This window comes from Vipera berus (genome assembly GCF_964194415.1).
Source record: "Vipera berus genome assembly, chromosome: 3".
NCBI classification, from domain to species: domain Eukaryota; kingdom Metazoa; phylum Chordata; class Lepidosauria; order Squamata; family Viperidae; genus Vipera; species Vipera berus.
The window spans coordinates 183,551,832-183,569,810 of NC_138204.1; the positions used below are offsets into that span (position 1 = coordinate 183,551,832).

The 17,979-nt window shown below is 39.8% G+C and overlaps 2 protein-coding genes across 3 annotated transcripts; both read left to right on the top strand.

Annotated features, from left to right (window-relative positions):
• The first annotated feature begins 503 nt into the window (after positions 1–503).
• HAUS3 (HAUS augmin like complex subunit 3) lies at positions 504–9,873 on the top strand. The gene is made up of 6 exons (XM_081322790.1): positions 504–556; positions 922–1,897; positions 3,761–4,200; positions 5,453–5,678; positions 8,637–8,868; positions 9,807–9,873. Exons 2-5 carry the CDS (start codon positions 986–988, stop codon positions 8,859–8,861), a joined length of 1,803 nt encoding a protein of 600 aa, XP_081178916.1. The 5' UTR covers positions 504–556; positions 922–985; the 3' UTR covers positions 8,862–8,868; positions 9,807–9,873.
• A 217-nt stretch (positions 9,874–10,090) lies between these two features.
• On the top strand, positions 10,091–16,838 carry TMEM70 (transmembrane protein 70). 2 transcript variants are annotated; one of them, XM_081322508.1, is made up of 4 exons: positions 10,091–10,357; positions 12,479–12,590; positions 15,259–15,325; positions 15,920–16,838. In XM_081322508.1, exons 1-4 carry the CDS (start codon positions 10,145–10,147, stop codon positions 16,254–16,256), a joined length of 729 nt encoding a protein of 242 aa, XP_081178634.1. In that variant the 5' UTR covers positions 10,091–10,144; the 3' UTR covers positions 16,257–16,838. The 2 variants fall into 2 exon arrangements, with proteins under 2 accessions (XP_081178634.1, XP_081178633.1); XM_081322507.1 differs by having other exon boundaries at positions 15,259–16,058.
• The last annotated feature ends 1,141 nt before the right edge of the window (positions 16,839–17,979 follow it).

Genomic DNA, 17,979 nt, shown 5'->3' on the forward strand with positions numbered 1-17,979 from the left:
AAAAATCTGATTCTTGAATAACCTCGGTCTTGTGATGAGAGTATCTCACGACAAATTGTAGCAGTTGATTATTTTCCTTATAACTTTTAGATCGGTGTTTTTCAAACCTGGCAACTCTTAAGATGTGTGGACTTCAACTTTCAGAATTTCCCAACCAACATGAAACGTTGCAGTACACATATTTAAAAGTTGACAATTTTGGAAAACACCGTTTTAGACTAAGAGACGAACCTGTGCCTGACTCCTCTTAGGTGTACTGGATGTAATGGGAAAGTAACAAGCTGCGGATTCTTGTGGCTCCGCTTTTAATTAATTTAATATTAATTACATTAATTTTAATTAAGAAGAATTGTAATTAAATTGAATCATTCCATTCTGAGATCAGCGTTAAATTCAATCTCTATGAACTCGGAAGAATGTGGCTGGCTCTCGCGAGGATCTGAAAGCTGGTTTTTCATGTAAAGGCGGAAGTTTGAATTCCTCTCCGCCCTTGCCCGCCAAAGCAGCGCAGCAGCTTTTCCCCGAGGTTGGCACGGGATGCTTTGGGTTTTTTTTGGTGAGTGAGTCTCTTCAGTCCTACAGATCCCTTTGAATCGTACGCGGGTGGATTCATATGATCACTAGGTAATAAACCTAGGAAAGACACTGGGGATTCATACCAAGTAAGGGGAGAAATAACAATTTCCAAAGAAAAGGGACCTTAATAGGAAACGAGTAGAAAGGAACTTATTTTTTCCCCGGAAATTTAAAGCAGTTTACTTGCCCACTCAGTTTAATTTTTGCGTTGTTTTGCTACTATTGAAATGCATTGTAATCAATATGTAAAATTCTAATTGGTTTGAAACCATGCATTCTAAATAATTTGACAGAATATAGATCTTTATAAAACTAATTTATTTTTATTATCCCATATTTTTCTAGAAATATTTGAAAACCTGGTGGAGAACATCTGCAATATCCAGCATCAATAAGTGAAGACAGAATTATGGATGATGGAGCTAGGTTTGTTGAAACTCTAAAGCGGACAGGATATTTAAAGGCAAATTCACTTAACGGAGAAGACTTTGACTGGTTATTCGAAACTTTGGAAGATAAATCATTTTTGGAGTGGTTCTGTGGAGCTTTGAATGAACATAATGTATTATCTGAAGAAGAGTTGCAGTCATTTAACACTCTCCTAAAATCATCAAAACCAATTTTAGGAGAAGAAGCTCTCAGTGAGGTTCTTAAGATTTCCAAGCCTCTGGATTTGAACACTGACAATTGTGAGGAAAAAGAGGAAACTCTTAAAATGTTAGAAAATGAATTACAAGCTCTTAAAAAGATTAAACAGGTAAAGATTCATCGTCGTAACAAGCTTCAAATCATGGCTTCAGCTAATAGTTTTATCTCCTTAAAAATTAAAGAAAGAGGTGAGGAAGGACTTAAAATCCTGAAAGATGGTCAAAGGAACTTTACAGCCATGAATATAAAGATAAACAATGAGCTTCAGACCCTAACTGAAGGAGTTAAGAAACTTGCTTCTTTTTTTGCTGTTGCAGCTGGACAAGACCTGGATTCTCCTCCTGTGCTGCTAACCCAACTTGGTTTAGATAATTATTTGTATCAAGAAGAACAAAGCACCGGAGCTCTTACTTCATATACAAAAAAACAGTTTTTCCAGGATATATCTGAATTGGTGGAAAGTTCTAATGAAGAAAATTTCCAGCTTGTACATATAAGTAAGTCCTCCAGTTGTGAGGGAAGCAGTGATTTCTGTGATGAAAGATCAGAACTGGCTAGATTGCAAATGGCATATATTTGTGCTCAGCATCAATTAATTCAACAGCAAGCAAAGAACCTAAGTATGAGATCGGGTCTTCAGTGGGCAGAGAAGAGTATCGGTACTTTAAAAAAGGTAAGGTGATATTTGCTTAAGGCTTAATGCTGTTCTTAAAGATACAATTTTATGTGGTCTTTGAATTCATAGTGAGTTGACTTGAACATATCATCATCTTAAATGTTCCATAGGCTGGCACTCATTATTTTGAGCAAACTTATTTGGCATTTTAGAACAGATTAATCCTGAAAATGCAGTATGAGTTGCTCAGATCTATGCTGAGTTGGACCTTGACTGGTTTTGAAGTGTGAGCTGGAATTAGGTTGAATTAGTAATTTTTGAAGTAAGTAGGATTCTCTGTGCCATTAGAGAATGGTCTTTGAAGGAGAGGAGCAATAACTTCAGATTTGAAGAAGGCGCTGGTTGGACTCCTGCTTAAGAAGTCATCCTTGGAATCAATACTTTCAGATAGTTATCATCCTTTTTTAGGGAAGGTTGTTGAGAATGTAGTCCGACTGCAGCTGTAGAACACCCTGGAGGAAGTAGATTATCTAGGCCTGTTTCAGTTAGATTTCAGGCCAGGATTTAGTACAGAGACAATCTTGGTCACACGCATAGATGACCTGTGCTGGAGCTAGGATGGAGATGATACATTCATTCTTGTGCTCCTTGATCTCTCAGTATCCTGTGCTAAGGAATGAAGTTCCTCTTATGATCTGTGTGGCTCCCACCCCAATGACCCAACCACCCAATCTCCCAGGCTTTGGGCTGAGATGGTTGGGTCCTTTCTTAGATATGCTTGTATGTATTTGGTGTTGTTGGCCAGATTCATCATCTTTTTCTTTGTCTCTTCTATTTTATATTGTATTTTTATTCTGTCTTGTTTATGCTGTGATTTAATCTAAGGTCAATTGGCAGCTAATATAAATAACATAAACCCTCCAAATAACTGATTTTCACTGGTAATTAATTTCTTTGTCTTTCAGCCACTGGGATAACTGGATCTCCCCAACGAAGGACTTAAATAATAAAGGAGATGTGGATTTCAACTCCAGAAATAAAATAGATAGAATTTATGCATAGTAACTATAGAATATTAAAATTAATGTTCTGAACAGAACTACAGTATTTATCCATACCAGTCAATGATATTGGAACCTTATGGGTGAAGTGAGAAATCCTTGGTAAAAGAGAACAAAAGACTTCTAAAAGTTTCTATCCTTATATGGATCAATTGGCTGAATTTGCTTCATAGTTCCTATGTTGCAATCCATTATGGTGCATTTCAAAAATCCATTATAGTAAAGTCCATTATAGTGTGAATAAAATAATTGCAAAGGGATTGATAAATGAAGTTTTGAAAAATATTTCCCACTTGCTCAGGTCTACAGCCACTCAGATTTTAAAGATGAGTAATTGCAATTATGCTTCAAATAAAGTGTGTTATGGCATGTATTCAGTTTATATAGCTGACCACTTGTCAAATTTCTGGGCAGCTAGTAAGGATTAAAAACATCACAATATAGAAGGCAATGAAAATAAAACACACTTCTGTAGAGAAAAAACACAGATTTCAAGTAGTTGCAACAGACTTATAGATATTATCCTGGCCCAGAGCATGGTGGAAGAACCAGACGTTCAGGGATTTTTTACAGGCCAGAATTGAGTTAGGGTGTATTCCATAGAGCAGGCATTGTGAGGTATGCTTCTTGTGCCTCACAAGATGACATTGTTCAATTGTTGACCTAGACCTGGAGCACCTTGACGTTGTTGGATGCTGTGGGATAGGTAGGAGGAGAAGGAAAAGGAATGGAACAGTATTATAAATATGTACAAATATATATATTTATCCCCTTCAAAATAATTAGTGGGGAACTTCTGGAGTTCGAGACTTAATAAAAAATTAAACAAAAACTCAGAAACTATTTGTCTATTTTGCAGATTCATGGAAAAGAAAAATTTGAAGCTAAAATTTCTAGCTTGAATAATGATATTGCAAAAATAAAAACAGATTTATCACAAATAAACAGTGGAACCCTACCTTTGCTGATTAAGGAGAATGCAGAGCTGTTGAATATGCCTGTGGTTAAAGGGGATTTTGATCTACAAATTGCTCGACAGGACTACTATACATCAAGGCAGGATCAGATTTGTAACCAGCTGATCAAACAGAAGGCATCATTCGAATTTCTTCAATTGGCATATGAAATTGAATTTCGAAAACTTAGGGAAAACAGCCGTCTGCTGGAAAATATGGTGCAAGACCTGAAATTAAGCAATGACATTTTAGTGCGGACAATAGAAACAATGTCTGAGCCTTCTATATCCCTTCCTAGGACACAAAGTAGCACTGTTGAGTCAAAAGATATTGCAGCACATAGGTAAGAAGCTGACTTATTTCAAACGTAATGAAGCACTAAACATAAGGTCTATACAAACATAAAAATAATTTGTTTGAAATTAATTGGTCTTCCTTATGGGTAACTGGTCTAAGTCAGAATGTACTGTTATGTACAGGTAGTTCTCGACTTAGAACAGTTTGCTTAGTGACCACACTGAAAAAAGCAACTTATGACCGTTTTTCACATTTACGACTGTTTCCACATCCCTATGATCATGTGATCAAAATTGAGATGCTTATGACAGCTGCAGGGTCCCTGGATCATGTGATCCACCTTTTGTGACCTTCTGACAAGGAAAGTCAGCGGGAAGCCAGATTCACTTAACCGTGTTGCTAATTTAACAATTGCAGTGATTCACTTAACAACTGTGGCAAGAAAGGTTGTAAAATGGGACAAAACTCACTTAACAAATGTCTCAGCAACAGAAAATTTGGGCTCAGTTGTGGTCATAAGTCAAGGACTACGTGTATTTTTAAATTCATAATAAATATTTACTTTCTTTTTTTGTACAGTATTTTAAGTTGTTTCTAGTTAAGCAGTTGTTAATCTGAATACTTGCATGAAAACTGATTGTCAGGTTAGTAGATGATTTTTCTGCAGAAGTATAGAAAGCTGAAACAGATAACCTTTAAAATCAATGGATGTAATCTCATTTCCCATCCAAACTTTGCAGATGAACAGTTTCTCAGTACACTTTTAATATGCAAGTATTTTGGGATTTTGTTATTTTGATTGGAGAGTATAATTTACTTCCTTCCTTGAATAAAAGAGTGTATGGATGTTACAGTTTGCATCGTGTATACTTTTTTGTCTAACTTTGGTAACATTTCAACCAAGAATATTGGATAGTTTAATGCTGTTCCTGGATTAATAGCTGCCTGATATTTGATACATTCCAAAGTCAACCATCTTTTGCCAGGGTTTGGTCTTATTTATTTAAAATAATGAATTCCATAATGACAAGCGTGACTCTTGAACCAAGCATAACATTGATTTTCTTTTAAATATCCTGTAAACCGCCCTGAGTCCTTCGGGAAAGGGCGGTATATAAATCTAAATAATAATAATAATAACATGGATGCAAAGGCCCAACACTTTTTGACTTGCTGTATTTGCACCAGACTTTACAGATTTTATTAAATAATGTTATATTTTATGCTTCACTGTTAATGAAATACTAGCATTGTTAATTTTGTTGTATTTCTATCCCATGTCTATGTATATTTTAAAGGATGTGTCAACTTCTGGAAGGAAGGAATCCAAAACAATTATTTACAACATACGAAAGGCTTGAGGAGATGGCTGAAAAGTTACATTTGGATTCAGTATCAATGTTTGAGCAATTGGTGATAGCTGGCCAAGGACAAAGTCTTCTTTTGTCAAAGATGGATGCTGATTTAACAATTCTTCATGATACAATATACTGCAAAGAAGAAAGTGTGTGTCTTAGTAATCAGGTAAGTAATTGGATTATGATCACCCGAGATGGTGGTTTAATGGAGTATTCAGCAGTACGTTTGTTAATACTTACTGTAATTATAAGAAAATGCCTGATTCACATAACTTTTTGATGTGTCTAATCTAAACTCTTTAGTAAGCTATCATAAAGCTGATAGGCAGAATTAAGTCCTTCCAAATCTGACACAGTCTGGACCTAGCCCAGGGATAGGCAACCTCGGCTCTTTTATGACTCATGGACTTCAACTCCCAGAATTCCTGAGTCAGCTATGCTGACTCAGGAATTCTGGGAGTTGAACTCCATGAGTCATAAAAGAGTCGAGGTTGCCTACCCCTGACCTAGCCTAAATATTCTGACCGAGGGTGGTTCTTTTTCCTTGACCATCTTAGTACTATCAGCAGTGCATATTGACATCTGTTGAACGTTCACGCACTAAGTTTGCAGCCCCTGCCTCACTGTGACAATACAGGTAGTCCTTGACTTACAACAGTTCATTTAGTGACTGATTGAAGTTACAACAGCACTGGAAAAAGTTATTTATGGCTATTTTTCACACTTATGACTGTTGCAAAATCCCCAAGCAACTTTCGGATGCTTGACAACTTGTCATTTTATAACAGTTGCTGTGTCCCAGGGTCATGTGATCACCTTTTGCAAACTTCTGACAAGCAAAGTCAATGGGGAAGCCAGATTCACTTAACAATCGTGTTACTAACTTAGCAGCGATTCGCTTAACAAATGTGGCAAGAAATTCGTAAAAAGGGACAAAACTCATTTAACAAATTTCTCACTTAGCAACATAAATATTGGGCCTAATTGTGGTCATAAGTTAAGGACTACCTGTAGAGGGATAGTTGTTTTCTCTGGCTTTCCAATCTTATTTCTTATACTTACACTGTTGGAGGAGAATGGAAACCAATACAAAATTGAAGTGCTGGCTATGTGAAGGGTATACAGTAAAATAATCTACAACCCCAAATAATATAATTCAATTCAGGTTCATGAAAAATGACTGCAGTACTCAGCAAACATTACCAGTTGTGAATAATAGTTTTCTGAAGGCCCTCTCCTATTTGGGTTATGTCACTGGAGGTGGGAATCATGCTTGTTTAAGAGAGTTCTGTTCAGGTACATTGGCACTATCGTAGAAAACACTTTCTGGCCTCTGCTTCTTTCACTTTACTAAGACAATTCTGATGCATCTTCTAGACCTCCTCAGGGGATCAAAATATACACTGAAATTGGTGCACTGAAAGAGGCCACTTGGAGGCATTTTCATGAAGAGTTTGGAGTCATGTACTGCCAGAGGTCACAGCAGTCAATGGAACAGCATGTCAGGACATTGGGAAATTGTGCTCATGGGGTAGATCTAAAAAAGAATGCAGGAAATTAAAATTGCTCTACTCACCAAGAAGAGGGAAAGAACATAAAAATAGAATTTAGGCAGCTTTTTTTGATGCCCTCGACGTGATGTCCCGTTGCCTGGAAGCGGTCCGGGAATGGATGGGGAGGAACAGGCTTCAACTCAACCCGGACAAGACTGAATGGCTGTACATACCGGCATGCCAGGATACTCAGAGTATTCCATCCCTTAATATTGGGGGTGAGCTATTGCCCCCCGTTGATAGGGCGCGCAACCTGGGTGTGCTCCTAGATTCACAGCTCTCCTTAGAAGATCATATAGGAGCTGTGACCAGGGGGGCCTTCACTCGGGTTCGCCTGGTGCGCCAACTACGACCCTATCTGGACCTGGATGCCTTGCGTACAGTCACCCATGCACTTGTGACCTCCCGCCTTGACTACTGCAACACTCTTTACATGGGGCTGCCCTTGAGAGCCACTCGGAAGCTTCAGCTGGTACAGAGTGCAGCTGCACGAACACTTTTGGGGGCTTCCCGATACTCCCATATTACACCTCTCCTCCGTGAGCTGCACTGGCTTCCAGTTGCCTTCCGAGTGAAATTCAAGGTGCTAGTGATGACATACAAAGCCCTACATGGCATGGGTCCGGATTACCTACGGGAGCACCTACTGCCAGCGTCAACACCCCTCCGTCCTGTGCGCTCCCACAGAGAGGGCCTCCTCAGGGTGCCACCGGTCAGAGAATGCAGGCTGGTGGCCCCCAGGGGGAGAGCATTCTCGGTGGGTGCACCAACCCTTTGGAACTGCTTGCCTGCCGAAATCCGGATGGCCCCCGACCTTCGCACCTTCCGGCGTGACTTAAAAACCTACCTATTCCAGCAAGCCGGCCTGGCCTGATAGATTTTAGGGTTTCATTTGTTTTACTATTGTTTTACTGTATACTCACCTTGCTCTGTACACCGCCCCGAGTCCTTCGGGAGAAGGGCGGTATATAAAAACAAACAAACAAATAAATAAATAAATAAATAAATCTGGGTTACTTACACCAGATATTGGTATTTTAGTTAAAAGATCCCACCTTCATACTGCTCATGTGTTTGGTTCTGAGTTTTATCTAATTCTTATTCATCTTAATGTTTTTTGTATTTGTGTTTTTATTATATTGTAAGCAGCCCAGAGTTGCTTTGGATGGTGAGATGGGCAACATATAAAATTAATAAATAAATATGCAACAATTTAAGTGACCAAAGTTAAGTGGCTGTTCAGTTGACATCAGCACTTTTGAATATTTGAGCTTGAGACTCCCAATCTAATGTATTGTGTGAACCCACCCATAGCTTTTTACCCAGCAGAAGGTTATTGCCAATAACCAGTAATAGTTGGCCAATAGAATCAAATCAAAATGTTCATATTCCTAATTTACAATATAAATGCCAAGAATCAGAAGCTTTAATTTTAAAGAACCATATTTCAAAAAGATGTGGGTAGAAAAAGCTCATGATTGCCTACATAAAGGAGTTAGTATAATTATATTTCTAGGATATGGTGGGACAGAAGTGTATTGAACTCACTACTGTATTTCTCTCATGTTTAGGAACTGTCTGAACAGTTTCAGCAGTTGGAATTCCAGTTGAATAAAATAAATCAACTTATTATGGATTTTCTTGCTGATATAAAAGCTAAGAAGAAAGTCTTGGAAAATAATAAAGTACAGGAGATGGAAAGAAAACTCTGCTTGTTCTTCTTCAACAATGAAGAACGTCTGAAAAACATTGTGGAAAAGTTGGAGCAACAAGATGAGGCTCAACCCAACCCTTAAAGATTAGGTGTTAAATTAATAAGGTTTTTTTTTGGGGGGGGGGTGTTTAGATAATTTCAATTTTTTTGCATTGAATTTTAATGGGCTATTGTTGCAGCACCAGAAAGTTTAAAGGAAACTATGAACTCTATGAGTCAATAGTTATTTGGTGAACTAGATAAACTATATTCTTGAGTTAAAGACAAAATATAATCTGGGAATATTCTCATATGAAAAGATAACTAAACCCAAATGGATTTGTTGCAAGACTTCCTAGGTTTATTACACCAAGTAGGGGGAATGTGTAGAACATCAATTCATTAGTCAATAGTTTTTCTATTGTTTTTTCATCCTTACATTAAGCATATTGATGATTAACATTTCATCCTAATTTGGTAAATATTCCAAGCTACCTTCCTCAACATGATGCTTTCCCATAGTGTAATTAGAGTAGTTGTAGATTAGGACAGTAGGGGAATATTGTGCTATGAAAGATATTCTATAGGATTATTAAACCTGCAATTCTGTACTCAATAATACTTGGTGTGTTTGTATGCTACACCCTCCCCGCCCCCCACGAAACTCCCTTAGTATTCCTTTATATTCAATTGTAATCGTTAATTTTAGTACCAGACTTAACAAAGCTGAAGATAAAAGCTTTCCATGTATTTTGTAAATATTGGTCCTATCAGAAAGTTGAGTTTTGTAGTTAAAACTTGTAAGCTTCAAATAAATTTTTCACCATCTCAAAGGCTATGGTTTTTATTTCCTAGTCTTATTTCCCCCAGCTCCTTTTTTTAAAAAAACCCATTTTATTCCAGGTACAGAACAGAGGAAATCCCTTGCAGCATGTTTACCTATGTACCTCATATTCCAAGGGGAGGGCGGGAGGGGGGTAACATTCCCAAGGCAACTTCCCCAGGGTGTATTTTTGATTCACTCGGCATTGCTATTTTTTTTTAACAGTCCAATTGCTGCAGACGAAAGAGAGTTCCCACCAACTTCCCATCGCCTCTCGAGCTCCTCTTTCCCCAGGACCACTTGAAGAGTGGCTCTTCATTCGGGAGCTCTATTCCTCGGCTGGGAAAACTCAGGTTCTCGGCATTTGATCGGGATCCGAGTAATTTCAAACGCCTTGCAGCCCCGCCTTCAGACGGGCGCTGAACTTGAAACGTCGCGCCCCTCCCACCGCGGCGCGCTGCAGCAGCTTTCCCAACGCCGCTTTCGGCTTCTGTAGGCCGGAAGGGGAGGCCTCGCAGCGGCGTCCGCTCTGCTTTTCCCGCTAGCTTTGGCTTCCCGCGGAGATGTTGCTGGTGGCCGGGTTGAGGCTTCACGCTCCCGGCCTAAAATTGTGGCAGCAAAGCGCCGGAAGATGTAGGGCGCTCCAGCCGGCGAAGAGGTTGGCGGGAATCCCCGAGAAGCGCCAGCCCTTCACGGCTTCCCACTGCAAACTGTTAACGCCGCTTGGTTCGCCCCGAGCGTTTGGATCCCGGTTTTGGCTGGGGGGAAATAAGCAGGTAGGTCCTGCAGCGAACGGTGCTTCCTTACACGGCGAGGGAGGACGGAAGTCCCCGTAGAATGAATGAATGAACCTTTCATTGTCAAAGTACAACCAGGTATACATTGAGATTGGCTGAGCCTCCCTTCGTGCCCCCACCCCCCAACTTACAGTGACACAAACCCTCCATCTTATTACACCATGTGAACTAATTGCACAACACACCGGCCTCGCAAGTCAATTATGCATAAAGTTTATAAAAATTATTTCCCGTTCAAAAGCCTAACAGCCCATGGATAAAATCTTCCTCACTCTTCCAAGGCAGCGAGCCCTGGCAATGTCATCCAGTGGTGTCAGGGGACAGCCCACAATGTCTTGTGCTGTGCTCACCACCCTCTGTAATGCCTTCCTATCCACGGCTGTCAGACCAGCATACCAAACCACAATACCATACGAGAGGATGCTCTCTATAGTAGACTGGTAAAAGAGGGTCATAAGCCGTTGTTCTACTCTGCTCTTCTGCAAGATCCTGAGAAAGTGAAGCCTCTGTTGGGCCTTTCTGGCCACCTGGGTTGTATTAACTTTCCATGTCAGATCTTCACAGAGGTAGACTCCCAGAAATTTAAAGGAGGAAACTCTCTCCACACAGTCCTCCCCGATGTAAAGTGGGGCAAGTTTCTCCTTTTTCCTCCGGAAGTCTAGCACCATCTCTTTCGTCTTGCTGATGTTCAGGTGCAAGTTGTTCTTACAATACCATATGGATAGTTTTTGTACCTCCGCCCTGTATGCTGTCTCATCCCCACCTGTAATAAGACCCCGGTCGTATCATCTGCGAACTTAATTATTGCAGTAGATGGGTCGGATGATACACAGTCATATGTGTACAAAGAGTACAGGCTAAGCACGCAGCCCTGTGGCGAGCCGGTGCAAAGCTTCAGGGGGGTGGACAAAGCAGACCCGACCCTCACTGTTTGTAACTGGTCCCTAAGGAAGTCTTGAATCCAATCGCAGATGGAGGGGGAGAATTTCAAGTCAGTCAGCTTCTCGATGAGAATGCTCGGCAAAATGGTGTTGAAAGCCGAGCTATAATCAACAAAAAGCATCCTGACATAACTTCCAGGTTTCTCAAGATGACTTGCTACAGAGTGTAAAGCAGTAGCTATGGCATCGTCTGTCAACCTGTTCCCCCTGTAGGCAAATTGATGTTTATCAAAATCCAGTGGAAGGCATGTCCTGAGATGTTGGAGAACCAATCTTTCGAAGCATTTCATGACTACAGACGTTAATGCAACAGGTCTGTCGTCATTCAGGCACTCAACTGCAGTTTTCTTGGGGACTGGGACAATGGTAGCTGCTTTCAAGCACGATGGTACACATGCCATTTGCAAATCCTTGTCAGAAAGCATTCAACCGGGATTTAAACTGTGGCTCCTGGCCCGTAGGTGGCATGTGTGGATCAACAGTTGCTGCTGTAATCCTGTGATTCTCAGCTTCAGTAGCTGTAAGATGAGTGGAGTGCAGCTCCCAGAATTCTTGAGCCACCAGGTGGAGTGATCCATGCTACCTGTGTTTGGGATGAAAGATATCAGGGTTTCATAGCCTAGCAGCAGCAGGAAATTGGAAACAAAATCTGGGACATGTATGTAGTTTTCTTTTTCCACCAGGAGATATAAGCAAACGGTTAGTTTTAATTTGGTAGGAAATACTTCAAAATGCTTTTGTTGCTGCTTCTTTAAAATGCATATATAGTAGCAAATAGAGTTGAAATTGCTAATTATTAAGGATGGACATCTAAAAGATGTTTGTAGTTGCTTTAATTTTGCTATGTTGCCTTTATTGCAGTTGTCTGCTGCCCAAGATTATATTGCAGAAGATAGGTGGCCATATAAATCTTATGCAATAAATATCTTTGAATCATGGGCATCTTAATTTTTTCATGTGGTCCATGCATCACTCACATAACAAAGGGAACCATGGTTAGAGGTAGGGCAGCAGTTTGTCAATCTCAACCAGGCTCTCAGGATCATTATTTAGGTTAGTTGCTAGAAGAAAGCATGTCTGCATATATATGTTTGTATCTGAATAAACGTACTGGAAGATATATTGATACTACTGGTTATATATGGTATTTGGCCTCTAGGTTCCATTTTTCCATGCAGAGTCTCTGTACCGCTTTAGTACATCATCCCTGGAGGAACATTCAGAATATGGAAGATTAATTTATTCTGGAAGTTTATCAAAAACTGTATTAGGTAAGTGTTTTTTTTTAAAAAAAACTTTTTCATGAGTAAAAATTCTTGTCATACAGAAATGTATGCAAAGTGCATAACTATGCACATTTGTTTATTTAAATCTCTTATTTAACTGCTACTTATGTAGTAATTTAACCCAGGCACTTGGGACTGTTGCTAGAAAGAAGAACATTAAGATGCTTTCTCTGTTATATATGACTTTTTTCTCTTGCCTGAAATCCAAAAACACTTTTGGAGCACCTTGGTGGCTCCTTTTAGTTTATGGGGAAAACAGTGGCTGGACGTTCAGTCAGACCTTCCAACTTCTTGCAAAATCTTTTTTTTTTTTGTGAGAAATTGGAAAGTCTGACGGAACTTTTTTTAGTCCCAGAAACTCAGTTTTTCTGCAGCAGAAGACAAAGGTGCCAGAGCTGGAAAGCAGGTTAGCAAAGAAATGCTTTTGGGAAGAGGGAGGAGCTACGCCAGGAGGAGAAGCGGCAGGAAATGGGGCTGCCGTTTCCAGAAGGGAGATGCAGGGCAATGCAGGCAGCAAAGAAGTGCTGTTCTCTGCTCTGCATCTCTATGCAGAGCTGCTGCATTTTCTGTTCTCTGTGAGACAGGCGACAAAGGGCTGGCGGACATAGATGGCCTGGAGAGTTGGCAGAGGACAAAGAGGCAGCAGCTGCGCCCAGGCAGGTGATCTGCAGGGTGAAGCTTAAAGAAAGCCCCTCCAGCAGTGCAAAGCAGCAGCGGAGCCATTCGCCATCACTTCCCCCTGGCTCCAAAACGGCGGAGGGGGACCGGGCCTACCCCACCCATACCATCCACCATAGCATGACAGTCTGGCTTGGGAGGGAAGTGAAATGTTGCCAATCAAGGAATGGCCTGGTGAGGGGAGGCTGAAGTACCAATAAGGGGGTGCAGGGTGCGTGAGGCAGCTACACCCCCTCCCCCACCTGCCTCACCTTGTGGCGGCAGCAGCGCCATGTGCCGTCTGGCCTCCTTCCCCACTATGGCAGCGAGGTGGGACAGAGTGGGCAGGGCCCTAACTAGGGCTTATTTTGGGGGTAGGACCTATATTAGCCCCCCCCAAATCAAGCTATGTCTTAGTTTAGGGGAGGGGCTTATTTTCAGAGAAACACGGTAGCTATCAGGAACTACTGCATGTTCTTGTCAATCAACATGAGAAATGCTGGCCAGCTTAATTGCTTTCCAAAGTCTTTTTAAACAAAATATTTTGTTTTTCCTCTGTTCTTTTATACTTTTAGTAAATTTATATACCAACCATCTCACAATAATATAAAAAATACTATAGAACATTTAAGAACATTAAGGATTAAAACATTAAAATTAACCAAGGACTAGATAAAAAGGAATTAATAAGTCAATGGAGTGAAGGTGGAATCTTTTCTCAATCTACTCACCCTCCCCAAAGTGGAAGGCCCAAGTTAGATGACAGAGCCAGGTTTTCAACGCTTTTTGAAAGGCCAAGAGGGTAAGGCCAGATTTCACCATGAGGAGCATGATGTTCCAAAGGGCAGGAGCTACGGCAGAAAAGGCTTTTCTCCTGGACCCTGGTAGCTGAAGTTTTTTGGGCCAATGTGGTCAGCACCATACTCCCTCCAGCCAGAGCAAGTGGGGCAGGCCAATCCCACTGGGGTGAAACATTTCTTCAGAGAGACTGGATTCATGCCGTAAAGGGCTTTAAAGGTGATAAGCAACACTTGAATTGGATCCAGAAGCTAACTAGCAAGTTTTAAAAACATTCTTCATATCAGTGGCATATCTTAGATTTGTAACAAAAGAGTGGGACTTTATAACAAAGGATTGATCTCTTGTAATCCCTTCCACTCTAGTGTCTCCACTCTGGGTGTTGGGAGGGAAAACGAGTCAGGTCCAGAAGATATTGCTTTAGAAACTGCTTGTTTCGCCAGAAAAGAAAATTAGAATGAAAGGGATTACAAGAAATTAAGCAGACAATGGGCAATATACTGTACTATTTGCATTTCATGCTTATAGCTGCTGGTGCCACCACATTGCTTTTGATGTGTATTCCTCATTGTGTGCCTACATATTCTCTTGTAATCCTTCTCCAACAAATGTAAATACAACCATTAATTTCCTTCCTGTTAATTATCCCAGCATCCAGTCAGGGTGAGCATTCAAAGGCAGGGGTCTAGTTAGGAGGAAGCAAAAGAGGAAGGTGTGAAACTGATTAGTCTTGTCAATTTCAAGCAGGTTTTCCCAGCTCTCAGAATTGAGCATCCCAAAGCTTGGGAAGGCTGGGAAAAAGGAAAGCACAATGATTTCCCATTTAGCAAAAATTTAACAGAGCTGCTAGTCGTAATTGGGATTGCTAAACAAGAACCTTTGTACAGCTTTTTCTGGCAGCCATGGAAGCCCAGGAAAAGCTGTCTTTCTTACAGGAATGATAAAAGAGGCAGGAAGTGTCTCTTCAGCTTCCCATTCAAACAGCTGCATATTGTTAAATATTTCATTTAGTTCTGTTAACTGAACTATGTCAATTCAGAAGCCAATCCTGTTGAGGGAAGATGGCTCTTCCACCAAATGGATGTAAATGGAACTTAGTACTGCATTTCTTGAATTACTGTCTAGATGTATGCCATATATGTGGTTGGGAGCCAATTTGAACCTCTTAACTATTAACATGTTTTTCTTTTTCTTACAGGAGTGAAGATTTTCTGTGTTACCACCAGTATAATCACTGCTTCCATGTTGTTTGGTATCATACACAAGTATGGTTTAAATTTTGACAAACTCTATTCAGAAATTGCTTTTTATAGTACCACACTATTCTTTATTTTCTTAACACCATTTCTCTTACATTTATTTACTAGAAGGTATATTATCCGTCTGTACCATAAAGATAAAACCGACACATATACAGCAGTTACATATAGTGGTGTTTTGAGAGAAAAGAAAACTTTATTCCATCAGAAAGATGTGACTGTTCCAGAAATGAGCAAGATCTTCACAACATTTTATGTTAAAAGAAGAGCAATGTTTGTTAACCCATTCCTTTTTAATTATGCTCAAGACTACAGCCATCTTATGGGTTATGACAAACCCTTTCAGTTTCATTTGAAGGACTCAGAAAAATAGAATTCTAAAATGTCAAATCTTTATATATTACCTGATTTCTGCTTGATGTTCAGAAGTCTTTCACAGGTTCTAGATGACCTAATACTGCTTTTTTCATCATTAATTCTAGTTTTGTTATTTTAAATATTGATGAGTGTGATTAAAAGTGCTTTTACTGGAATAGGCATTTAGTCTGTTGAGCAAAAATATGGTCTTTTAAGATGTTGCGTCTTTGACCCCTCTTTCAGAGTCCACATTCTGAACAGAGCAGACCACTCTCTGGACAGTGAGGGGCTCAAAGAGCCCATCTACATTAAATTTGAACAGCCCTCTCTCAATAGAGGGGGAGGGATACGACACCATTGTCTCCTGTTTACAACACAGTCCTTTCAGCAGTTTGAAGAAGATTCCATAGCCATTTGCACTCTGATTCACAAGACCCTGATAAACCTCAAAGTGGCCTCAACAACTCCCAGAGAGAGTGCTAATGACCAGATGACTGCAACGAATATAAAACCTCCTATTTCCCCTCCCCCCACCGCCACCACCACCATTCAGTCAGAACTGAAGAAGCTTCTTGGATGAGAAACAGAATGTCCAAGGAAAAAACACGTCCATTGCCTTTTGAAAAAGCACTTTTGTAACAATATAATCTATTTCATGGATGGATTGATACAATCTTCAAAGAAACCTCTCCCAGTTCTAAGAACTAGCTCAATTTTAAGCAGTACCTGTTTTTATTTCTTTATTTTTAAGTTTTTGCCCATTGAAATGATCTTCAGTTTTTCCAGAACTGTACTATTGAGGAAGTTAAAATTCACAATTTTGGATAACTAAAGAATGGATGAACTTCAGTAAGTGTTTTTGCCACTAGAGGGACCTTTACCACAATACTGTATGACACCTTTAAATGCAGGCCCTCTAATGGAGTGCTCAAAAAGCATGCATTGTTCAATACATGGAGTCATAATTGGCTTACTAATAAGTGAAATAACTTAGTGGGACATACACAAATTTTTTCTTTAAAAAGTTGTTCTTAAGGTTTACTGTGTTTTTGGATTTATTATGACTTCATATGAACTATCACAAGAATTTACTAGCTAAGGCATAAGTGGCAACAGTGGCATGATTTGTTTCTTTGTAAGGTTGATTAATAAAAATTATTAAAAATTATATCCTTTGAAGGATGGATTTTACAAACCTGGTCTACACAGTTACATAACTTCCATTCTACATATTCATGCAAAGATAAACTGCCTGCTCCTCTAGTGCAGGGATGCCCAACCCCCGGTCCAAGGACCAGTACTGGGCCGCGGCATGTCAGCAACCGGACCGCACAAACAAGCAAAGCCCCATCCATGGGATGCAGGCAGCACACAAAACCACACACCCTCAGGTCTGTGGAAAAACCTCTCTCCATGGAACTGGTCCCTGGTGCCCAAAAGGTTGGGGACCTCTGCTGTAGTGCACATACAGGTTCTATGACCTTTGGCCATAGTTAAGGGGTAAGAAGGAATATAGTTTGGTAATAAAGCACAAGTTTTGTACACAAGTCCAAATAAAGGGTAGATTTATCAATCTAGTCTTCAAAATGATTTCAATTACATGGGAAGAGTGGTTAGTCTTACTCTGAAGAACATGGCTATACCCGACAATTTTATCTGGTTAAGTAGTTTACAACATGCATATTTCCTGCATCTGTAATGATCACAACCAAATATTGTTTGATGATCACTTTCACAAAAAGGCAGAAGCTGTAACAGTAATATATACATAACAATAGCTAGAAAGATGGCTAATTTTTTGGAAGCATGCATAACATTTAAGTCAAGACACAATACATGAGGCTCTTCCAAAAAATGATTGTCCTGAGAAAGGTACAAGATTACTGTGATAGGCAATCACAGTCTCAAAAATTTCTATGGCATCTGCTACCACACCTGATCTGCAAAAATGGATTATCTCCATTATGAAAAGCTGTAAAATTGTATGATTTTGCAGCTGTTTTCCATTCATTTATGGACAAAGTTGAACAAAATAACTCAATAAACTTGATTATGGTCACTGACCAATTTAAAAAGAAAAGGACAAGTTAAATAAAAATTATTTAAAAATTAGATAATTATAAAAGTTATGTGGTCAAAAAGAAGCATATTTTATGAAGATGAGCACCACCCCCTAGAGTTGGACATGACTGGACAGGGGAAACCTTTACCTTTATATGAAGCATGTACCTCTAGAATAATAGAAATGTGTCACAGCTCATGTTAATTTTTGAAGAATATATTCCATATGTGCTCTGTCCAGT